The sequence below is a fragment of the Alosa pseudoharengus genome, unplaced genomic scaffold, assembly GCF_046254945.1.
Source record: "Alosa pseudoharengus isolate Yale_2024_CS ecotype anadromous, Long Island Sound unplaced genomic scaffold, YU_APseudo_1.1 YU_APseudo_1.1_scf_8, whole genome shotgun sequence".
Taxonomy (NCBI): domain Eukaryota; kingdom Metazoa; phylum Chordata; class Actinopteri; order Clupeiformes; family Clupeidae; genus Alosa; species Alosa pseudoharengus.
In genome coordinates, this window is record NW_027468870.1 from 42,290,934 (window position 1) to 42,317,276 (window position 26,343).

The window sequence follows — 26,343 nt, forward strand, 5'->3', positions numbered from 1 at the left end:
TGAGGTCTAATATTTCGATAGGTGTAAATGAATGAAATGTTGTTCGAGGTCTCATCTGTGATTCTATTATGTTTTCGCTATTGTTCAGCAATGGAGTATGAATATTTGGTGAAACTAGTTCTTAATCTTATCTCTAATTGTTTCAATTTTGTCATTTAAAAAGTTCATACAGAGCGGGTTTATGCTGAGATCAATCGAAAACCAAAAAAAAAAGATTTGCTCTGGATGCTTACTCGACAAGTAAATACTTCCCATCAAGAAGTGCCTGGATGGACTGGATTTAATATCATAACAAGAGACAGAGTAACAGTGAGCCAAAATGCTGTGGGGTATCTCCCTACAATAAATGCCCCAGCCACAGACATGCCAACAGTTTTAGAAATTCTACAACAGTCAGCACTGATGAGATAGAAACTGAAACTCCAACAAGTCGTGGTGGTGATGGACCAAGCGATTTATGCAAAGGCAACAGAAATTGTGTGGAAACACAACAATGAGTTCAGCCAGAGACTTTCTAATGTGGAGATACAGCACTCAAAAAATACTCCATAGAAATGCATGGGGCTAGTTTGTCACGCCAATATGGCCGTTGTCTACACATATCCAACCCCTTCCTCGGCAAAACGTCGACATGTGAATACATTGAGCCAATCATGTGGTGTGATGTGAATACATTGAGCCAATCATATGGTGTGTTGTGAAGACATCGTGCCAATCATGTGTTGTGATCTCGCCGCTGGAGCAAGATTGGTGTCGTGAAGCCTTGCTCACGCGCATTTCTGCCGAAATGGATGCCCGACGAGTGCCCAAAAAGCGTTGTCATATGGCCGCCGAGTGGAGGGACTTGCCTAAAAGGACTTTGGTTCAGCAACATCCTTCGTTTGGGCACATTTCACACCATACTGACATTGGTTATTCTTGGAAAAATATTTCAAGATGCAGGTCTTCGTGATCTCTGTATAGAATCTGGACTAGTAGCTCATGGATCATTGGCTGGTGTGATTAAAGGCAGAGTGTACAATCATGCAGTGAGAGTGCACAAACGTATTTACTCCGCTTAGCCTGGAAGGGATTTATCAAATGGATGGAATTTAACTGTGCAAGCCATGTTGAAAGAGTTATCTTTTTAATGGCTCAAGTGTCCAGACCTCCTGATGACTTATGCCAGCAACATTTTGAGTCACTTCTGGCACATTATGACTATGTACAAACAGCTGATCTATGGAATGAATACCAGCACCATCTTCAATGTGGTAATGGGGACTTATCTGCTTTCTGGATGTCATATCTTGACATAGTTGGTGACATTCTTCTGGGCCTCATACGCGCATCTAGAGAAGGAAATTGGGACTTGCATTTGTCTGCAATAGCTAAATTACCATGGTGCTTTGCCTATGACTGAGTTAATTATGCACTGTACTTACCAATCTATCTTCAGCAGATGTGCAATCTCCAACAAGAGCATCCAGAGGACTACCTAAGAAGTGGTGGATTCTTTGGCCAATTGTCTGATAACAATCCATTTGGTTGTGTACCGACAGACCAGACAATTGAGATGACCATCAATAAAGACACACAGACAGTCAGGGGCACAACCAGGTTCAGCCTGAAACCAGGTGTTGTGAGAAGATATTATCTTACCGCTGAATTACCGAAGCCGCTTTCTGGGATTCCTAAGAGAAATTACCTACATGAATGCTATAGCATGTTACACCATTCTGATGGTAAGTCTGTAGCAGCTGTTACTGATGTGGTGGAGAATTGGATCAATCTATTTTCAGAGGAACATAAGTTAGTTTGCATATCTACAAGCAGGCAAAACTACAGGTTAGGGATGATCTGATTCAGGCTCATCCTAGAGGCAAAGATGCATATTCTTCAAGACAGAGAGGCTGGAGTCAGATACACTTAAGCAAAAATTCCACGATTGACAAAGCAAAATGTAAAGACATTTACGAGCATGAGTCAAAAAAGAAATACAGGCACATGGAAAGACCATCATGTTAAAGACCAAACTCTGTTTGGAAGAATAGTAGTTATTGCTCAAAGCCTGGACATGAGAGTAGTCTTTTGTCACCCTGTTTACCCTGGTCATTGGTGACATCTGAAGGGATCCCAAGGAAAACCTCTAAAGCAGCACTTGCAATGCATTTGCAGAAACTTGCATAGCCATCAGACGATCTTCCAGATGAGTATAATACAGCAACAAACATTGATGGAATGTCTCTGGTCTAGAAGGTCAATAACAATGTCTCAACTTTTGCAGACGTTGCTGCTGCTATTCATAGCATGATCTGTAAAGAGGCAAAGCAGATCCAGAGAATTGATGTTGTGTTTGATACAATGAGATATCCATCAAAATAGCTGAGAGGACAAACAGGGGTGAAGAACAAACTGCATCTCAAATAGTAAGGCAATGGAGAAATGTCCTAAAGCAAGTAAACAACAAAAGCAGCCTGATTGACTTTCGTGTAAGATAATGGCAAAAGGTTCAATACACTGAAAAACTTGAAGGAAAAAAACTCAATGAACTCACCTGGACAAGTGCTGGAAAATAAGAGAACCCCATTGTGAAGAAGTTCATGATCTGATAAGCCAACATTGTCAGACACCAAACAGGACGAGGACCACAAAAGCGTCACGTTCGAAAGTTTATTTAAGGGTTGGGTGTTAAGGGGGTTTCAGGGGTTCCGGGGGGGTACGGGAGTTCCAGGAGTTCCGGGGGTTTCAAGAGTCTGCGTGTGTGTGTTCCCCCAGTAGCCGAACAGCGATGGCAGGAGCTGGATGATCCGGGAAGTCCTGGGGGAAACACACACACAACAGCAATTGAAACGAAGCGGCAGTACAGTCAAGGATTAGGCGGTATTCGTAGAAGAGAGACGGAAGGCAGGTCAAGATTACCGGTAGTGATGTGCCCAATGAAGCGAGGCTTCGGAGCTTGTGTCGAGCAGAAAGGGGCGTGCCAGATGAAGCCCCGGTTCGAGGCTTGTGTCGTTTCCATAAAAATCACGTGAAAAATCAGTGTGACGTCTGAAGCTTCGTTTGGGACACACACCCACGTGACTGCTTCGGAATCTGATTCAAAGGCTTTGAATTGCGCGAACCAGGGCACCCGCTCTAGTGTCGGAATGAGTTGTGTTGTATTGCAAGAGCCAGGCGAAATTTGTGGGTAGCCCTGATTTATATAGGATGTTTTCTCTGTTTGTGAATTGACGTTCTTTTCTTTCCGGAAAATGTCCATAATCCATAATATCATGCACATATAGAAATAAAGAAGAAATAGCCTAGGCCTAGCCTAAAGCTTTGCCATTTAGAACAATGACATTAAAACGTGTCTGCGTTGCAATCTTGTCTCAACTTCAATCATGTCATTTAAAAGCAATACAGGCTAATAATTTCTATGTAGGCCTAACAATAATGGCTGACATAATATTTTCCTTTTATTGAAAGTTTGATTCATGAAACGTCAAACTATGTCAGGCCATGTAGGGTTTGGTTTAATTAGGCGCCTGGTCGTTTCCTTTTCACTCTCGTCCATAGCGTGTTGAGGTTGATAATACTTCGTCCTGGTTCAGAAGCTAAGTAGTGTCTACTGCGGTCGTTAAGTGGATGGGAGACCGATTGGATCATTGACTGGGATAACATGATTTCACGCCTCCACGGAAAAACCAATCTTCACGTGATAACGAGTGACGGGATTATGTTGCCTAATCATATTTTATTGTATTGAATTGAGACAAACAGAAATGCACATTTCTTGCAACACTTTTAATGTAATGAATGAGAACATTTAGAAGCTTTGGCATTGTGTTGAACGTTGTAGGCATTCTTTTCACTAGTCCGTGACTGCGGGGCTTTATGCAAACCACCAGATGTCGCTGTGTTTTCCTTATCTTCCATGTTTCGAAGCTTCGACACATTACTCGGCACATTAAGGAAATGTGCCGAGTAGCGCTCGAGGCTTCATTTACCCATCACTAATTACTAATTTACTAATCTAATTGACATTGGCAAGATATGTTCTGTCATTGGCTCTGAAATTTGCATGGCACTTATTGGATTCCACACATTTACTGGACGTGATTCTGTAAGTGCCTTTGCTGGTAAAGGAAAGGTGCGAGTACCCATAGGAGAGATTGAAATCACATCAACTGCCCCCTTGCAAAGATTCACTTGCAAAACATTCACAAAGAGCAAATTTCCAAGCAGCAATATGGAAAAGGTGCTTTCAAGCTGATCTTAAAACTCCCAGTCCAATAGGTTATGGTTAGAGGCTTGAAGATGGCAATCTGGTGATCAATTGGATGGATGGATCAGGCTGTGTTAGACTTCTCTTGCAAGTTGCCATCTTGCAAGTGTCTTTTGAATGGCTTGAAATGCACTGACATGTGTCGTCTGATGAATTGTGCCAATCAGCCAAGTATGGAACAAAGTGAAGCAGTCTACACAGAAGAGTATGTCTATGACAATGATGATGAATTCCATGAATAGATTAAAGGTTGTATCAGCGATAGCGGGGATACGTCACTTCTGTTGATGTTCAAACAAAACAGAGAGCTAGCTCGCTACTCCCTCCCCCTCCATGCCGTGCAATTAAAACTCTCCTAAATACGCATCTCGTCAGTTATTGGTTGAAATACTTTATTTTGCCTTTGAAGGGTTGCCAACCCTTGTTGGTAGCAATTGTTTTTGTGTACAGATCTCGGAGCCTACGCTGCCTACAGAGACGCATATTTTGACGACCTGCTTATGGGGCAGGCAGCTAGCGGATCGTTAGGAAAGATTAGATTAATGATCATTTATGTTTGGGCCTTTTTTGGGTCTGAAATCGCTGATACAACCTTTAAATATCCTTTGTACTTGTTTCAGCTACAATTTAAAAAAAACATGGTAACTCTTTACTTGACAGTATCGACATAAGAGTGACATGACACTGTCATGAACACATGGCACTGTCATGACACATGAAACCTAACCCTAACCCTAATCTTAACCTCTAACCCTAATCCTATAACCCCAACCCTAACCCTAACTATAAACCTAACCCTAATCCTAACCCTAACTTGTTATGACAAAAACCGAACATCACTTAAATAACAGAAGTGTTATATGTCATAAACGTTTATGACTTGTTTATGACACGTTCATGACAGTGTCATGTCACTCTTATGTCGACACTGTCACTGACAAGTAAAGTGTAACCAAAAACATTTGTACTGCAGACTTATGCATGTCATCATTTAACATTAATTTCAATTCTCAACTGAAAGTAAGGAAGGTAGAATAGTAATGATCAATAAGGTTGTCTGCATTCAGGCATTGCTGTAACATGTTGCTCAAATTTGAAATTTACTCAAATTTACATTTTTTTACACATAAATCTTGAAATTTATCAACCAAAATGAAGAGCAAACTCACATAATGATTCAGAATATGTATGCCAACATCAAACTCCAAATATGCATACTTAATAATGAGGTTTGGTATATTTTATTGGCTCTTATGAGTGGTTTAACCAGACCCGGCGGCAGACACAAATTCACGGACTGGCATTACATTTTTCCAAGGGGGGCACAAATTGATCACTGCTGGAACTTAAATTGATCACGGAAGTTTAAGCTGACACTTGACAAAACATTCTAATATGAAAATGTAGATGCAATTGGTGTAAAATGGTGCAGCTCCTTTAAGAGAGCCCCGTGCGCAGGGATAGAGAGAGAGAAAGCGTGAGGGGATATGTTTTATGTGTGTTAGAACTGAGACTGTGTGGAGAAAGTAGACATGCTGTTGAGACTGGAGCGAGTTATATTCAAAGTAATGCAAAAATAAATCTGCAGATAAAACCAAAATCCTTGTTCATTTGCTAACCACTTTTAGATAGAGGGTGTTAGCCATGAAGTTACGGATAACTTCGGCCCTGGAGCGTTAACAAGCTCCCCTATGTTCTCCGACTAGGCAAAAGAAGAAACAGTAAAAGTTAACACTATCAAACAAACCCAGAAATGACTAGGCCTACTTACTAACTACAATATGAGACATAACCTACCTGCGAGCCGATAAGCCATATTTGTTAGCCTTTTGTTAACCTAAACTGCGCCACTAAAAACGTCCTCTACATGAAGGTGATAGCTGGGCTTACCTAATGTTCCTGATTGATAAACTACGGAATAATACAGATTTTACTAGTTTTATTTGCTTTAGGCTACATGGTCCTCGCTTTAGATTGGGGGGCTGCAAAATGTACTACAAATAGGTAAGAAAGGTCTTATAAGCGTATTAGTTATCCACCAACAAATATGCTTGTAAGTAACTTATAAGGCTGCTTATTAACACTTACAAGCTGCATGTTAACAGTTAGTTAATGTTATTAAAGGATAACAACAGTTAACTAACTGTTAGTAATGAATTGTTAACTGCTTATTATGCACTGTTAATACCTAATAAGCACATGTTATTCTAAAGCGTTACCAAAGATGGTTCTTGAGGGTTACCAGGGTTGGGTCAGATTACTTTGAAATATAATCCATTACTGACTATAGATTACATGGCAGTTTTTGTAATCAGTAACATAATCAATAGGATTTCCCAAAACATGTAACAAAATCTGAATACTTTAGGATTACTTTTTAAACAACTTGTACACAACATACACATTCTTATTTTCCATGGTCTTTAAATTACTCTTTGTTAAAGCTACATTGTGTAATTTCTAAGTCAATTCTAAGCAAAAACCCATTTCTTCTTTCAAAAATATGTGCTCATTCATGTGTATTTACTTCCACCAACAAATCAAAATATTCTCGTGAGCGTAGAATCTGCCATTCAGAATACATACGAGCGAGTCGCCTGTATGGCGGCAGCCATGTTTCGGGCTCCATCTTTAGAACATTAGCCAAGGAGAGACATACCTGAAATTCTAGCTCTGCCTTTCACGTTTGTAGGACAGTTACCAAACTACAGCGTTGTACTTGCGGCTGCTGGGAAACCCCTAATGTTGAATCACCTGCTGATCTCTGACTCTTCGTATGCAGACAGAAGACCACATTAGCGTTAGCTTGAGCTACATATCTTGTACAGTATTGTTGAATAACGTTAGCACTGATAAGTTACTCGCTGAATGTAAGCCAAAATAACAAATCCATAGTGACATTATTCATCTTGCATGAAGTATATGAGCTAATAGTTTTACGGGCAAATTACTAAATGCAATTTGCAAATATTTTTCTAAAATAATTTTTTATCAATAATTTTGTAATTTTGTGATAGTAATTGTTGTAAATATTTGTTATATTCATCATTTGATTAAATCAAGTTTTATGTAAGCCCTTTTTATTTCACTTGGGAAAATCAAGTGCTAATCATTTCATTTGACAGTGGAATCTGTGTTGTTGCAGGATTACTTTGAATTCCCTTCAGGAGATCAACAGATTTCTCCAGACGGCAGGTCTCTAATTACAGGGTTGATCTGTGAGAGGCAAGAGCGTCTGGGGACCAGAGGTTCTGGGGACTTCAGGGGCCATCCCTTCTTCAGTGGACTGGACTGGGGTCGTCTTCACCTGCTCCCAGCTCCATTCCAACCAGAAGTCTCCAATCCCACTGATACATCCAACTTTGATGTGCTTGATGAATGCCTGAGTGAAATGGTATTTGGAACTGAGGATGCTACAGTTTGTTATCCTAGTTACGCCTATTATTAAATATTTGATAATAATAATAATAATAATAACAATTTAAAGTGCCTTTCATGACACCCATGGTCACTTCACAAACAAAAAGGTTGTTAAAATTAGTCATCTCATAACATAAAAAATAAAAGTAGAAGTCAGTCAGTCCATAAGCCATCTTGAAGAGGTTTTAAGTCAGTTTTTAAAGTCAGTAATTGAGTCGGAGTGTCTAATGTAGTCTGGCAGTGAATTCCACAGCTTGGGGGCGATGTAGCTGAAAGCCCTTTCTCCCAGGGTGCTGAGGTTCACACTAGGGACATGCAGTAAGCCTGCTGAGGAGGATCTCAGTGAGCGGGCAGGGGTGTTAACTTCCAGGAGATCAGTGAGGTAGGTGGGGGTATAATTGTATAGGGCCTTGTATGCCAGGAGCAGGACTTTGAAACGTATTCTGTAGGCAACTAGAAGCCAGTGCAGTTGCATAAGCAATGGTGTTACATGGCTAGTGGATTTGGAGCCTGATAATCCTTGCTGCAGAACTCTGAATCAGTTGGAGCCGATGGAGTAGCTGATTAGGTATTCCAGACAAGATCGAATTACAGTAGTCAAGGCGGGATGTCACATATGCTTTTACAAGGACTTCTACACTCTGCTGGGTGAAGTCGTGCAATGTTCCTTAGATGGAAAAAGGCACTTCGAGACATACTGTTTATGTGTGCACTAAATGAAAGTGTATTGTCCAGTATGACACCAAGGTTCTTGATCTGGTTGGAGCAAGGGATGGTGCTGCCATCTACACAAAGGGTGAAAGGTTCCATCTTAGCAAAAGCTGATTTGGAGCCAACCACTAGCAGCTCAGTCTTACTGCTATTCAACTTCAGGTAGTTTTGTGTCATCCACAAGTTTATGTCATGGAGGCAGGCAGTAATTGCAGCTGGCAGAAGAGTGGCAGTGGGTTTTGTAGATAAGTAGAGCTGGGTATCGTCAGCATAGCAGTGACATTGAATACCATGTTGCCTGCCCAAGTGGGAGGAGGTAGATAATAAACACGAGAGGGCCTAACACAGACCACTGGGGCACCCCTCTTGTCACAGCACTACTCAATTCAATTCAATTCAAGGTTGCTTTATTAGCATGAGTACAGTGTTGCCAAAGCACAATTAAAACAGCATAACAATTAGAACATTGACAGCATTAAGGGAAACAGTAACATGTAACATAAAAAATTACGTGTATACCCTCACTTTCTCTCTCTTTTTCCACACACACACACACACACACACACACACACAGGCATGTGATCACACACACACACACACACACACACACACACACACGGGCAGCATACACATTATAATACATTGGATTAAGTACAGACATTAGGTCGGGCATTGTGGCAAAGTGTCCGACTCACTGTCCCTCATGTCGTGGCAAGCTGTAACGTATTTTGCAGCCAGCGGAGCAGTCAGTCCTTCTCCTAGCAGGTGGGCCAATTTATCACAGTCTTTAAAGAAGACCTATGCAACAATTTGAGCAAAAATTACCTTAATTATGCAGGTTGAGAGTCGTTCTGATGGTTCTACAACACTTTTTGGGTCGTTTGGTGGGTGCTTCGTCTTCCCCTAGTGCTTCTCCGCGGAAAAAACGAATATGCAACTTTCTGGTCCCGTCCCGAACAAATCTGGAACTCAGCGGAACTATCCAATCGCGTCTCGAAAATGTAGTCAGATTGTAGTTTCTAAGAAGACTGCAAAACTGCAGTCTAAGTTTGCTAATCTGTTCAAACTTTGGACAGTATAGGAGAAAGTGCATCTCTGTTTCAACCTCACCAGTCCTACAATGACCACAGAGCCGCTGCTCTTTGGGAAGCCGTGTTTTTTTGTACCGCTCTCAGACTTGCAACTCAGCATTTGTACATACTCTGTCCTTCCAGAGAGATAGGAGGTGAACCACTGGTGAACACTGCCCTGCACTCCGATATTGGCTAAACGTTCCAGGAGAAGATGTTGAGAGATGGTGTCAAAGGCTGCACTGAGATCAAGGAAAATCAGAATAGAAACTAGAAATGTAATGCCAGAGGAATTACAATAGCGGATGGAAAGCTGCTGGGTTAATGTTGGTGGGGAGATTTCTGAAAAAAAAAAACCATTGAATCACTTAATCTTTGAGTTCATACAAACCCTTGTACCAAAAAACCTTGTGTGTCAGGCGTTCTTGAGATATCACACTCAAGGTGGGTTTGACCTTGACATTTGACTTGAGTCCATACAAATGTTCACACCAAATTTGAAGCATGTGCGTCAAGCCGTTCTGAAGTTGTGACACAATCACGAAAGCTGGCCTTTGGAAAATGTAGTTCAGAGAAAGCCAAATTGTATGCAATGCAAGACTACCTGCAAAACGGGGCTTTCAGTTGGTGTTGATGACTGCTCATTCTGCACCCAGATAACAATTAGTCATTGAATCTATATTAAAATCAACATTACTTTGTCAACGTAAAAACACTCCATAATAAGGTGCCATAATAAATAGCAAACTAGTAATTACCTAACCCTTTGTTAATATTTGTTAATTGTTACTAAAATATCTATTTGGCACAAGTTAATAGTTTTTTCATCATTAATTAATTAATTAAAAGTTGTTTGCATAAAATCTGTATGTTAATGTTTTAACAAATCTATTAACTAATATTGTATTAATATTTGTAGTTGACTAAATGTCTTTTTGGCACTAATTAACAGTTATTTCTTACATCATTTAAATGTTAAATGTTTATTTACAAACTATATGCTAATATAAAAGTTAATGACATATTATTTATCTAGCTTTTCTGATTAGCTTTGTGGAGAATTTATGGAATTTATGGTGTATGGCTTTATGGTCTTGTGGGGTGTATAAGGCACCCTACTGCCAGTGGTTGGTTGTGTGAGAGTTTGCGCACCTCTTCTTCCACTTCATCCTTATTGGATACCTTTGTGGTTGGCTGTCCTGTAATTGGTGACCCTCTGTCTAGTGTCTAGATGTAAGAAATAACTGTTAATTAGTCCCTTCCCCTGGACAATCCCAACGCTGGACTATTGAACTTTCTGTCACTAAATCAGGAATAACGAATTACCATAACGGATACGTAATCATCCCACCTCTTGTAACTTTCAGCTCAAGTGCTTAAACACCATGTCTTATTCTCTACACCCGACTATCATATGCATTTGTCATGTATACAGACCTTACTGTCATGTACTGACCCTAGGCAGATGGGTCAGGCCCTTGAGTCGTGGATCTGCTCGAGGTTTCTTCCTATATATATCTCCAATTCTAGGGAGTTTTTCCTCGCCCCTGTTACCCATGGGCCTCTCTCTTGCTTTTCTTTTCTTCCTTTCTTTCCTTCTTTCTCTGATTGCCTACATTCTGTAAAGCGCCATGATACATGTGTTATGTTTTGGCGCTCTATAAGCACAATAAATTGAATTGAATTGAATTGAAAGTAGTGCCTTTGGAAGTACTATTTGGTTGCTGCTTGAATTTGGTGAAATTCAGGGGAGAGGGGTGTAACAGAGTTAGAAATGTAGTTTAGTGTTTGTATGTGATTTTCGCCGTAATTAACCCTTAGAACCCGATTGACGCAAAGTGCGTCAAAAAACACACCCTTTCTTCTCTGTTACATTGCTCCGGAACGGTTCGTCGCAGCGAGATGAAACCTTTATTGCACGACAGAGCAGAAGTGGGGCTTTCCAACGAGACTACACACTTGTCTGTACGATCAAGTATGAAAATTAAAAAAAATCATGAAATTAAATCAAATTGCATCATATTTACAGTCTATACTCCTCTGCGTTCACCTGCACACACATTACTCTAGTTTGAATTACTCGCGAACCCGTGATCGCATCGATATGGCAAGCATATCAGATGAAAGAGGGGGCATAGGGCTATCCATTGGTACCATGTTTATCGATCCTTCTGGCTTATAAAACCAGACGAAGTGACTGCAAAATAATAACGTCATGTACACAAACCAACCTGCACACTCATTACTCTCGTTTGAATTACTCGCGGACCCGTGATCGCATAGATATGCCACGCATGTCAGATGAAAGAGGAGACTCAGAGCTATCATTTGATACCAAGTACATCCTTCTGGGTTATAAAACAGACGAAGTGACAGCAAAATAATAACTTCATATAGCTGGACTTACCCCACGTTTTTGTCTGTTCTTGTTGCAAAGCATGTTTATAATCCAATGCTATCATGTGTTTCTCTATGGCAAAGCATGTTCATATTGCGGTTTTGAGATCCTAGCAAATTCCTACATGGCATCCAATTCAAGGCTCACATTGCATCCCAATTTGTTCAACAAATAAACACCTTTTTTGCCTTTACTTTGTTCATGGCAATGCAGTAAAAAGTTGAGAATTATTATGACTGCATACACACAGGCACGCAGGCTAACATGCAACCTCGGGTCAAGTCAGGTCAGATCAGTTCGTGTCACAGATATGGAGCGCGGAAAGGTCATTTTTCATCACTAAATAAAAAATGGCATTTATTTCTGTAAATCACACAGCAAATATTTCTGTAAATTGCTCAGCCCCAGAGTATCCCTCCAACATGGCAATTATATTGCCCGATTCAGGACAGTCTGCCCTACACACACATGAAATGCATGTAGAGCTGTGAGCTTGCTGTGGTGAGATACATGTCGAAATATAAGAATTTTTATAATACACGTTTTATGTTTTAATTCTTTAAAAATCAAAATAAAATCAATGCTAGTATTAATACATGAAATGGTGCCAGATCTGAATAGCCTAGACTCTCCTGAAAAAAACAATATATAATATATGTGTGTGGCACTTACAATGACCAGAATAAATCCTTATGAATAAAGGTAGTGAAAATGCCCTAAAAACAGCTTAGGGTTCTAAGGGTTAAGCAGCTTTATTGAGATTGGTGTTTTGGAGCCCCCTTTGGAGAAACGGTATACTGCAGCTCTGCTGCGTTTTGTCCTTGTATTGTTGCCATAGCCGATCAGAAGCGGTATGCTTTGCATTGGGTAGGTTGATTGTATAAAGCACTCCCCACTTTGTTTTAATTTTGTAACTGTAAAATGTTGTTTAAGTTGAAAACTTCGATGTGGCTGGTAACTTTCTAAAGTTACTAGCCAATCAGAATTTCTACTAGCCAATTTTTCCGGTGAAAATAAGAGAAATTATGAGTGCCACTGAATGTATTTGATAATTTTATGGAGGATCTATCTATCTATCTATCTATCTATCTATTGTGGTGGATTTCTATGACTTAAAGGATGCATGCATGTTTTTGTTATAAACTTTGATATTACTGCAATTATTATGAGACTTCAAGGCCTGTACACATCTTAAGCAGACCAGACCAGGTGTCAAAGAGTGGGGTGAATGAGTGCACAGTGACACTGGGCCTAGACGGTCAAGAGCGAGAGGATGAGGTAATGGTAACTGGAAAAAACCAGAATCAGACAGTTTTGCATATAATTTTTATGCATGATATGACAAGGGGTCCCACCAATATCAGTAACCTTGGTGGATGCTGATAGGCCAACAGGTGTCTTTCGAGGGTGGCGAGAAGGCCCAACTTCAAGGTTAAGGAGTATAAAAGATAGGCCGCAGCCATTTTGATTTTAGATCTCATCGGGGGCCACCATCTGATGACATCTCACCTCACCCTATTGCTTGACACCTGGTCTGAACATTGTTTAGACTGGATTATCACTGCAATACGGTGAATAAAGATTCAGCAGTCTTCAGAGATCTCCTGTCTGTTCTGTCTCCTTCGGACGCCTTGTCCCAGAGTGCTAATTAGTAATAGTCAAGTGATAAATTGCTAGTGGATTCGAAAGTGGACTAGTTTTTCCACGTCACTATCTATCTATATCATCATCCCCTGCTTCATTCCTCTTCTCGCCCCCAGAAGTATGTCCCAACCACCGCCGCATTTAGTTTAATCTTAACTTTTTACTGGGGCTGTCAAACGATTAAAAACAATTCACTTATTAATCTCATATTTTGAAATTAATCTAGATTAATCCTGATTAAAAAGAAAAAAATTCTCCCTAAAGACTAAAGCTTCTTAAGTGTCATATTAAATACAACATAAATCACAAAATTAATGAGTAACCACAAAGGTAAAAGTAAAACACTTTTATATTATTTAAATGACAATAATTTAAAATAATTTTGTTTTAAAATCTGCCAAATCCATAACCATAACCATAAAATATGAATTTCTTAATAAAATATTACTCATTTGATGCTGCTTTGTAAATGGTGCACTGTCACTTTAAACCCATTGTGTTCACAGATTCTGATAATGATCTTTTTTTTTACCAGCTCCATGCAAATATAGCCTATGGCTAGTCTACAAACTCTTAACATTGTGTAGCATGTAGCCCAATATTAACAATGATAAGCATGATGTTAAGTTGGTATCAACAGCTTTTATTCCTTTGGAAATAGAAGCATGTCATGACATGATGCTAGCTAGACATGTTCTGTTTGCAATTAAAAGTGAATTATGAGCTTGGTAGCCAGCCACCTAGTTAGCTGAGTGGATGCATTTCAATCGGCATATCATGTGCTTCATGTAAACAAATTATTGAAGACTTCTAGACTCACCAATTCCATTACGCAAAGGCAAAGACAACTCTTTATATTCTTGTCCATTATCCAAATCACAGAGTACAGCCTATGTCAAAGTGCCCTGGCTCTGGACCGTTTAACTGGTCAGTATGGGAACCGGATTAATTGGCAATCTCCTCTAACCTCGTCTTTGTTGCTTTCAGTATTTCGTTTTATAAGTTTCTTATATTAAAAAGGAGATATCAATTATCATCAACAATGACAAGCCAGCTGGAACCTGCCACTCATTTTCCCTCTTGTGCGTGCTCAGGCGGGTTCTCAATTAAATGAGGTAGCATATGTTCAAGTTGGATCTTAATGGAGAGGACCCGAAAAGTATCATCTTTATGTAACATGCTGTTGGTGCATGTTGACATTGTAAAATTTCTCTAAGAGTGAAAAACAGTTTGCAATAAACCTACTATTTATTAGCTAAATGTTGGTACCTCCTCTGTCTCTTGGTGCCCTACGCACAGTGCAAAATCGCACTGTCAAAATCGCGTTAATTTTGACAGCACTACTTTTTACTTTACTTTACTTGCTAACTCCCTCCTCTTTCAGTCTATGCTCCCTGCTCTGGATCCGTTCGTTCTTCTTCTTCCTTGTGTTTTTTGGTTTCCATGGTCTCTCGCACTGGTTTCACCATACATAAGGGTTTCACTGTAAACTGCGCGCAGCCAATGGGCGTATAAAAAGTCATCACGTAGCATTACGGCACAGTGTTCATGGGAAATGTAGGAAGTACTGGCACGGGGATAAATGACTGAGAACAGCCTTATGCATCATGCATGTAATGCCTCACGCATAACCGGCCAAACTGGCTAGTAAGTTTTTATTAATACCCGCCAAAATTAATTTTAACCCGCATTTGGCGGGTTGGCGGGTGTTAATTTAGAACCCTGGCCACAACCTACCACTCATACAAACGTAGTTCAAAACTAATGCTAAGTTTCAGCCAGGGATTGTTTGCCATAGAATGCCATTTCCCTCGTCAGGCCAGCTATCGCTAGGAAAGGCGGCTGGCTGGCAATTTGAGTGTGAAGTGCTTAGCTACCGCCTCCACTGCACACAATCGCGAACCTAGAAACATTCCCGAGGTCTAGCTAACGTAATATAACTTACCTACTGAATCCTCGGTTATCGCTTAATCAAGTTATGAACTTGCTCGCCGTAATACTAATATTATCAAACTAGTTAGAGTTAAACTTAACATCCTCTCTAGACGTAGCATCTAAGCTACAAGTTTGAAGCTAACACCAGCTTGCTTGCTTACTTGATTAGCCGAGTCATTTTAAACAGACTTCACACACTCCATTCGAATAAAAAACACAAATTAATTGTAACTTACATTGGGTGTGGTAGGAAAACGTCAGTTTCGTCATCGTTTGTTGGACGAACCAGACAACAAGAACGTAAACTTTCTTTTGTGGTTGAAAGCGATGATGGCGTGAAGTGGCCTGTAGGAATCAATGACGCAAGGAGAACGCTACTGCGCATGCGCACAAGTTAATTATGGGATGTGTAGTTTTAGGGAGCGCCAGATTGTATGCATTAGAAACTGAGACAGTTGGATTCACAGTTGACACCTGTGCTAGTGTTCTGATTAGCCAGAGAACTACTCTGGGAGCTTAACGAGCGCAGCGGGCTTTAAGCCATTATGACATCACAGCCATTCAAGTCTATGGGGGAAAAATGAGCTTTTTAACATTTTTAATCCCCTATTTCTCAAAAAGTATAAACTTTAAAAAAAATCTGAAAAAATCTGAAATAGGGTAATAGTGAAATCTGTTGTTAGGGTATTTGACATGGTTAGTAGGCTGTTGCTATGGTACTTGAGGTGGTTGCTAGGCTGTTGCTAGGTTAGTTGTGGTGGTTGCTATGCTATGCTGGTTGCTAGGTTAAACTCATTAGTTGCTATATTGGTTGCTAGGTTATAACTGTGGAAGTGGTTGCTAGGCTGTTGCTAGGGTTTTTGACATGGTTGCTAGGCTGCTGGCCCACTTTCAACCATAAACTTGCCAAACTCAGCGGAGAAAGATATCAGTAGATACTTCTGATTTGTAGTGTTTTGTTCACTTGGATTTTGGAAATGTTACAGAGAAATATGTTAGCCCTTTCTGCCTCCAGACCATAGTTGCATATCCTCCTGTAGAAGTTATCAGACAAAAACGATCACTGGCTAACCCACTTTAAACTACTTTAGCAAAGTCCTTGGCTGCAGGTTGTGAGCAACAGGCAAACACAAGATACAATTGCAGTCCAATGAGATGCAACTTTATTCTCTGCGATCATGGCAATGTTAGACGATGTCGTTGGTGGAACAAATATAAGTTCGCCAACCTTGACTCAGGCAACTTGAACGCTTGTCCCCTTCAGCTGTGACGTGTGCCGATGTATGAACAAGACATTACATTACATTACATTTGGCTGACGCATTTTTAGCCAAAGCGACTTACATATGTCAACTATATTACAAGGGATTACATTTTCCCCGGAGCAACTTGGGGTTAAGTGCCTTGCTCAAGGGCACAACGGTGGAAGCTGGGAATTGAACCGACAACTTTCAAGCTACTGCACGCTAGCCCAGCTCCTTAACCGCTACACTACCACCGCCCCAGTTAGGCTATAAATAAATATCGGGGTAAGTTACAGTTGACAATAATGACGGATCTTTACTTAATGCTATTAGATATGGGTCCATAAGTTTATCTACTTATATTGACGAGATGAAGCCATTAGGCTACTGTGCTCTGCTCAGCTCAAATCTATGCGCTACAGGCGATTGTCACATAGAATAGCCTATAGAACTGGAATGTCATATCAACAATATGGCCGCGGCGGTGTTTGCGAATAAGCCCTATAGTTTTTAATTAATAGTTTAAAAAGTATAAAAGTTACAAAGATGAAAAGTACAAAGCACACATGTCCTAAGTAAGACCTACATAACATAGTTTGAATGAAGTTTCTACGTTAAATGGTTGAAGCTGCATTAGCTGCGTTAGAATATAAGAAGAAGCGGAAGAAGAAGCCTAGGAAGAACAGTGTAAAAAGCCTAGGAAGAACAGTGTGATATCTTGTGAGTTGATAATAATGCACTTTAGACGGTGGGTTCAATAACAAAACAACGTTTACTGAAAGCTGCAGGAATACATCAGCCCATACAAGTCTCCCGCTCCGGAGCTCAGTTCCTATCTTACTCGTTACTCTGAGTTATGTGACTAAGGGAACCAATCACATTTACTGCTACATCACAGCATAAGACCCAGTCTATTACATTCCTCCCCTTTTAGTTTAAGACCTGTGTTACTAAAAATCAACCATAAACTTACTAAGTCTTAAGGCCTATTCACACCAAGAACGATAACGATAACTATAACTCTAACGTTAACGATAAAAGCGTTCACACTGAACAACGATAAACAAAGTCTCTCCTTGTGTTAATGAATGTGACGGTTAAAATTCAATGGGTTCTGATTGGCTATTAGCTTTTTATCGTTCTGAAAATTGCTCTGAAAGTGATCCCCAACGATATCGTTCTTCATGTCGTTATCGTTATAGTTTATGTGTGAACGTCGTCATTCATATTAACGAGAACGATATTTATTTATAGCTATTGTTATCGTTATCGTTCTTGATGTGAATGGGCCTTTATTCACACAGGCACGATCACTTTAAACATTTTTTTTTTTTTTTAAACAACTTAATTCAACTCATTACAATTCTAGTCTCTTGGGCAGGGTTGCCAACTTTGGGTGTTTGGCTGGAGTGAGATTTTGTGAAGTCATAGTGCGTGTGCGTTAAATTTTTCCCTAAACCTAATTTTAAAAATGTCTGTCCCCTGACTTTTTTGCTATGTACAGTATAATCCCTGATTTATGTTTTTTTTTTTAAAAAAAAAACCTATTAGAATGGAAAAGTTTCTTCAAAATGTACAATTAAATTATTGATTGCACTTGAAAACAAGACCAGTGTTTTAACACCGTGGCATGGAAGGATTATGAGCCACTGGGCCCCTGGGCACAGACATGAAAAGGGCCCCCCTGCCCACCTGAAAAAGGTAGTAGCTCAGTAGAAAACATTTAAAAATAACCCCTTAAATGATGACTTCTGGCGAGTTTTGTGGAAAGAAATGGACAGATTGAGACTTATGAATGTGTGTATGAGTGTACATATGTATCAGGGATGGAAATAGCCTAAAATATTTTTTTCCACCTACCATTGTGGCTGGTGGATTCCAAAGTCTACCAGCCACTAGAGATACAGAACATATGAACATTTGATGAAAAATCACGACCAAAATGATCACGGTTATTGGTATTATTGCAATATGATTAAAATGTGCTGACTTTTTTTCTAAACCTACCATCAATGTTGGACAGAACTCATAATTGGCCTGCTCTTCATGACCAGTAGCAACAAATCTAAAGGTCAACAGACTATAGTGTCATAAAAGTGGTGTGGCTCCTTTAAGACCCAATCCACTGGTGTGAGTTCTGGAGCCATCCAACTTTATCTAACTCTATACTATCCTACATCATCTGATTTTAATATTATAGGCTATATTTAACATTTAACATTTATTTTCTATTTGGCCTGTTATGAAATTATGCATTGACCAATATAAGCACACTTTTTTAAGACACTTAAATACATGCATGCTTAGCATTTCGTGAAAACAAATCATTATGGCTACATCGACAAACTCTTAGCCATGAGCTGTACAGTATATCCTCTGATTTTAATATTTACACATATGTAGGTATTTAAGCACAGATCAGTTTTAAGACACTTAAAGCCCAAAATTGAAGACCATATAGAAATTTGCTACCATTTCAAAACCGGATTACCCTGGAAAGGCTTATTGTACAGGGGATTGCATTACACCTTTGTGTCCGGTAAGGTCTGCTGTTTATTCTGGTTTACGGTTTGTCATGTGTGGAACGAAAAGTTTGTGAAATATTCCTCCTATATGAATTGAAATGAGCGCAGCCTAATATGATTATTTCTTGAAAGTTAATTTTCTCGCGAACCGTTTATCGCAGCAAATAGCGGCTATACCTTATAAAAGATGAGAAAAAGTTATTTCATGTGATGTCTGTGAGGCTACTTCGCGAGTAGTTCCTAGAGAAGAATGGGCGGCCACACTTTATGTCGGTCTGCCTCATGTCTAAATAGCAGCGTGTTCCGTGAAGGTGTCGCGGACCGGATTAAACAGTCAGCGAATCAACAATCAGAGAAAACTGCGCTAAGAACGTTGTAGGCTGATATTAGATCTACCTGCTGTTTGTCTAGACATATGTATGCCTTAAACTCGTATCCTGTCATTTAGAAACAATGCTGTGGTCTAGTCTAGTCATCAACAAAAAATTAACGGATTGCAAAAAAAAAAGAATGGATTTGGCGTGACATTTCTTGAGTGTGCGTGAGAGCGTGAGATTGGTGCTGAAAGCGTGAGTGTCACGCCAGATGCGTGAGAGTTGGCAACCCTGCTCTTGGGAGCACTTCTGAGTCTCTCTGGATTTCTCCTTGGCTGCACCCCTAGAGGTACAGCAGTGGTGTTGTTACTGCTGGGCAGGGGAGACGTAGCATTGCCGGACAATGCTTGGCCCAAGCAGACGCCCTTCTCCGAGGTGTCAGAGTCAGGCAGTTTCTCTCCACTGGCCGATACTGGGTCAGGCGCTGGCGGAACCACTGGGGTAAGGTCTTGGTCCTCAAACAGTGTGCATGGCTCCAGTTCCTCGAGTTCTCCTCTTCTCCACAGCATGTGGTCGACATGAACGGATCGTTGTCTGTTTCCTTCCCAGACACGGTATGTCACAGGACCTAAGCGTTTTATGACAGTAGCGGCAGTCCATTTCTCTTCTCCTCCCCTGAAATTTTTTCACTCGGACTTGGTCGTTTTCCTGAAACTCTCTCAATTTCAGTCTCCCTTTGTCGTGATAGAGTTTCTGTTTTGCCTGCTGGTGCTCTACAGTGCGCGATATGTCTGGTCTCAACAGACTGAAACGGGTGCGAATCTCTCTCTTTAGAAACAGCTCAGCTGGAGAGCGACCTGTGACTGAGTGCGGCGTAGCCCTATACATGAGCAGAAAGTTTGACAGCCTGTGCTGCAGCGAGAAGCTGGGCTGTCCACTATATTTGTAAGCTGGGCTGTCAATATTTGCACAGACCTCTCAGCCGCACCATTCGATGCTGGATGATATGGTGGGACCAGAGTCTGTTTTATTCCATTTTTTTCAAGAAACTGCTTGAATTCTGCGGAGACGAACTGGGGTCCATTATCCGACACGACCTCTTCCGGAAGACCATATGCCGCAAATAGGTTGCGCAACACCTCTATGGTTCGGCTCGACATTGTGGAGGTCATGTGGAAAACCTCCAGCCACTTAGAGTGACTATCCACTATCACTAGGTAGTACTGTCTATCCTTCTCCGCGAAGTCAAGATGAATCCTCTGCCAGACTCTGCCAGGCCACCACCAGGGATGTAGCGGTGCCACCGCAGGTCCCTTCTGCACAGCTTGACACACAGCACAGTTCTGGACCATGTCCTCAATCTCGCCATCCAAACCTGGCCACCATAAATAGCTGCGGGCTAGGGCCTTCATTTTGCAGATGCCAGGGTGTTCATGGTGCAGGTCTTTGAGAATCTGCTGTCTGTGCCTTTGAGGAACAATGACTCTGAGACCCCACAATACACACCCTTGCTCAGCTGACAGTTCATGCTTCCTGACAAAGTACGGTTTCAGGCTGTCCTCATACATGTAATTAGGCCAGCCATTCATGGTATAACTCCAAACCTTGCTCAACAACGGATCTCTGCTGGTGCCTACTTTTATGTCATGAGCTGAAACAGGCAAATCTTCCACACGTGAGAAGTAGAAAATGTTGGATTCCTGTGCTGTGTTGTCCAACTCGGTCACAGGAAGTCTGGACATAGCATCAGCATTAAAGTGGTCTGACGACTTCTTGTATTCTAGCTCATAACTGTAAGCCATGAGAATCAACGCCCATCGCTGCATAAGCAAAGCTGCCAATGTAGGCACAGCTGACTTTGGCCCTAAAATAGCCAGCAAGGGCTTGTGATCCGTGATGAGAGTAAATTTGCTTCCATATAGATACTTGTGAAACTTCCTCACTCCTCATTAAGAGTGCGTGAGGCGAACGCAATTGGTCTCTCGTCACCATTGTCCATCACATGCGAAATGACTGCCCCTACCCCGTACGGGGATGCGTCACATGCCAATCTCAACGGCTTCTCTGTGTCATAATGTACCAGGTCCGTGCTGCTCAGTAACATCTCTTTACCTTTCTTGAAGGCTTCCTCACATGCAGGTGTCCAGCTCCACTTTTCCTCCCGTTTTAGCAGAGCGTGCAATGGCTGTAGCACACTAGACAAGTTCTTCAAAAAGCGTCCATAATAGTTCAACAGTCCCAAATAAGAACGCAAATCAGAAACATTTGTGGGCTTTGGGGCCTTTACAATTGCCTCCACTTTTTGCTGAGTGGGGTGCAGGCCTTCCTGGTCTATCCGATGCCCCAAATACTCTACACTGGACTGCAAAAATCTGCACTTGGCCAACTTTGCTCTCAAGCCATAACGTGCAAGGCAGCTTAACACTGCCTCCAGCCTTTTCAAGTGCAGGGCCTTTGTGTTGGCTGTGATCAAAATGTCATCGAGAAAACATGTCACACCTTCTTGCCCCTGCAGAATCTGGTCCATCACTGATTGAAAAATTGACGGTGCGCTGGCAACCCCATAGCTGAGGCGATGGTAGTGATACAGTCCTCTGTGGGTATTAATGGTTAGATACTCTTCAGAGTCTTTGTCCAATCTCAATTGCTGATAAGCATGAGAAAGATCTAACTTTGAGAACCATTTCCCTCCAGCTAGGGTCGCAAATAAGTCCTCAGTGTTGGGCAGGGGGTAAGTCTCTACTTCCAGTTGGCTATTTATTGTGACCTTATAATCCCCACAGATGCGGATGGATTTATCGGCCTTCGGTACAACTACGATCGGGGCCCCCCATTTGCTTCGATCCACTTTGGACACTATTCCATCTTTTTCTAACCTATCCCGTTCTTTTTCCACAGCCTCTTTCAATGTATATGGCACAGGGCGGGCTTTGCAAAAAACTGGCTGTGCATCTGGTTGCATTCTAATTGTTGCTCTGAAATCCTCTATGGCACTGACATTCTCCGAAAACACCACTGAGTGGTGCTGCAGCACTGCTTGTAATTCCGGATCGCCGTGATTAGGTCCTTTTTCGACTGTGAAGATACTTTTCCAGTCCAGCTTCAGCTTCTCAATCCAATTTCGGCCAAACAGAGCAGGCCTATTGCCTTTCACTATGATGAGAGGCAGTGTAGATTTCTGGTCACCATACTGCACTGGTGCCTGAACACAGCCAAGTATCCCCTTTAAGGGATAACCTTTCTTGTTATATGAAAGTGGATATTACTGCTCATATTATAGTATTCATGGATAAACAACAAACAGAAAATGGTCATATCTTTTAAATAGATATGTTACAAAAATTGGTAACACTTTATAATAACTGCACACAATTCATCATAGCCTTTGTTACTTATTAAGCCTTTGTTACTTATTAGTTAATTGTTCATCATTAGTAATTTCTTGTTCATACATAATTTATCAGCAGTAAAGTATTTGTTCACACAGTTATGAATAGTTTGTTCATAGTAAATAAGCCTATATCTAAAATATGTTTATACATTATTGTTAAGGCGAGACACGGCAGGTGAAAACATCGTTTTTTCATGCACTGGTCAATTTCGAGATTTTGGGCTAATTTGCTACCTTAGCATGTATTCTTTCACACTACTACAACAACAAAGCCCGATTTACACATTTAGGTGTTTATTTCATTACATTTTGTCTACTCGCGCCTGTATATTTCTCCTAAATTCCCCAAAAGTTAGTCTTCTAACGTTTCATGCTCTACCGCGACCGTGATACAAAACATAACATGTGTAGTACCGTTGGAAAGCTCTGTTTTTCCTGCATGACGTTGTGCTATCCAAATATGGACACTTCCTTTGTAACCGCAACCAATCGCGAAAGTTCAAAGGCGAGTCTAGGCTGAGAACGGAATCTCTTGGCTGTGTTCCAAGGCTGTTTTCTCAAATGGAGTTTTTATCATTTTCCAGTAGAAACATATCAGCCTATGTAGCACCTATGTACACCAAACTTTCCAGATATACACTTAGCAGTATTCTGAAGATATTTACAGAGGGATTTGTTAATAAATCATTCCTGGCCTGATTTATGTGACATTTTAATCAAAAATATAAGGCAAAAATCGATTTTTTAAGGCTATGGACAGTATATTCTGATTTCCTAGGTAATGAAAGAAGATATCCTGAAATCCCTCTGTAATTTTATTTTTATCTTGTATGCAAACAAAATGAAAGAATCATTTTGTACCAGGCTTTATCATATGTTCAGATCTATCTACCGAAAATATATGCACATTTGCGCATATTTAATGAGATAATGCCTAATTTGCATAATTAAACATTCGAATTTCAAAAACTTGTAATACATTTTTTGTTCATACTTGTGTAAGTAATCAACTGAGGAAGTTTCATGGTGATGTCTATTATTTAAAATTTTTACCCTATTCACCTGTAGTGTCTCGCCTTAATACTTAATAAATAATGCAATAATATGTTTTTGATTAAGTCATATTTCCATTATTTAACAGTTGTTACATACACATGCACTAATGCACTAATGATTAGTTAGGGTGAGGATACATATTTTATAAACCACTTCCCAATATTATAATTAATAATTAACTCAGGAGTGGTTAGTTAGTGACATTTAGTGAGCTCATCTAAAGTGAGGACGTTTTATGCCTTGCAAGACATTTACAAATGAGTTATAAAGTTTACTCTTGCATTTATTCATTTAGCCGAAACTTTCACCCAAAGCGACTTACACATGTCAATGAAATTAAAGGGCAAGGCCACATTGGTGGACGCCGGGGCTTGAACCCCCAACTTTATGGGTTACTGCATGTTAACCCGGCTCCCTATCCACTACACTACCTCTGCCCAGTGGTATTACAACAGTCAATTCAAAAATATAATATAGATATGCGTGTTTACTATGAACACATTTTTAACTGTGTGTAAACATGATTTACAGATGAGAATTAATGTAGCAATAATGCTTTACAAACTAAGAATACAGCATTTAATAATAGTTTACAGATGTTTAATAAATGCTTAACAGTGTGTAGTAGAAGAAAACAGAAACTCTTGCATAGTTATAGGGGTTTCTGTCTGGGCCAAGGTAGTGTAGCGGATAAGGAGCTGGACTAGCATGCAGTAGCCTGAAAAGTTGGGGGTTCGATTCCCGGCTTTCACTGTTATGTCAATGGCCTTCAATTTAATTGACATGTGTACGTCGCCTGTCTGCTAAATTAATGAATGTGAATGTAATCTTTACAACTCATTTGAAAATGTGTTGCAAGGCATAGAAAGTCCTCACTTTAGATAAGCTCACAAAATATCATTAACTAACCACTTGTAACTCCTGAGTTAATCATGAATTATAATATTAGGAAGTGGTTTATAAAATATGTATCCTAACTAATCATTAGTGCATGTGTATGTAACAACTGTTAAATAATGGAAATATTACTTCATCAACAAAATATTATTGCATAATTTATTAAGGCGAGACACGGCAGGTGAAAACATAGTTTTTCATGCACTGGTCAATTTCGAGATTTTGGGCTAATTTGCTACCTTAGCATGTATTCTTTCAAACTACTACAACAACAAAGTCCGATTTACACATTTAGGTGTTTATTTCATTACATCTTGTCTACTCGCGCCTGTATATTTCTCATAAATTCACCAAAAGTTAGTCTTCTAACGTTTCATGCTCTACCGCGACCGTGCTACAAAACATAACATGTGTAGTACCATTGGAAAGCTCTGTTTTTCCTGCATGACGTTGTGCTATCCAAATATGGACACTTCCTTTGTAACCGCAACCAATCGCGAAAGTTCAAAGGCGAGTCTAGGCTGAGAACGGAATCTCTTGGCTGTGTTCCAAGGCTGTTTTCTCAAATTGAGTTTTTCTCATTTTCCAGTAGAAACATCTCAGCCTATGTAGCACCTATGTACACCAAACTTTCCAGATATACACTTAGCAGTGTTCTGAAGATATTTACAGAGGGATTTGTTAATAAATCATTCCTGGCCTGATTTATGTGACATTTTAATCAAAAATATATGGCAAAAATCGATCGATTTTTTAAGGCTATGGAAAGTATATTCTGATTTCCTAGGTAATGAAAGCAGATATCCTGAAATCCCTCTGTAATTTTAATTTTTTATCTTGTATGCAAACAAAATGAAAAGATAATTTTGTACCTGGCCTTTGTACCTAATGAGATAATGCCTAATTTGCATAATTAGACATTCGAATTTCAAAAACTTCTAATACATTTTTTGTTCATACTTGTGTAAGTAATCAACTGAGAAAGTTTCATGGTGATGTCTATTATTTAAAAAATTTACCCTATTCACCTGTAGTGTATTAACAATAATTCATAAACATATTTTAGATATAGGCTTATTTACTATGAACAAACCATTTATAACTGTATGTACAAATACTTTATTTTTGAGAATTAACATAGGAACAATGCTTTACAAATGATGAACAAAGCATTTTGTAATAGTTTGCTGGTTTATAATAAGAAAATGATTTCATTTATAAGTGGTTGTTTCATTACTTATTAAGTATAAATCATGTACTTACAAACATATTTTTTGGATAGGCTTATTACTATGAACAAACCATTTATAAATGTGTCAACAAATGCTTTACTGATGACAAACCATTAACTAATAAGTAACAAAGGCTTAATAAATGATGAATTGTGTGTAGTTATTATAAAGTGTTACCCAAAAATGAATAGATATGTTTATTTGTTTGTATGAAAAAAACAAGTAAATAATGACATGTAAGGTTACACTAAAGCCCT

The 26,343-nt window shown here is 39.9% G+C and overlaps 1 protein-coding gene across 4 annotated transcripts in view; it reads left to right on the forward strand.

Annotated features, from left to right (window-relative positions):
- The window catches only part of dmpk (DM1 protein kinase), a 241,053-nt gene that overhangs the window by 99,384 nt on the left and 115,326 nt on the right, over positions 1-26,343 (forward strand). For all 4 annotated transcript variants that reach the window (XM_076275081.1, XM_076275082.1, XM_076275083.1 and 1 more), the window contains exon 8: positions 7,395-7,643. In XM_076275081.1, coding sequence (XP_076131196.1) covers positions 7,395-7,643 — 249 coding nt within the window. The remainder of the gene's footprint in view (positions 1-7,394; positions 7,644-26,343) is intronic.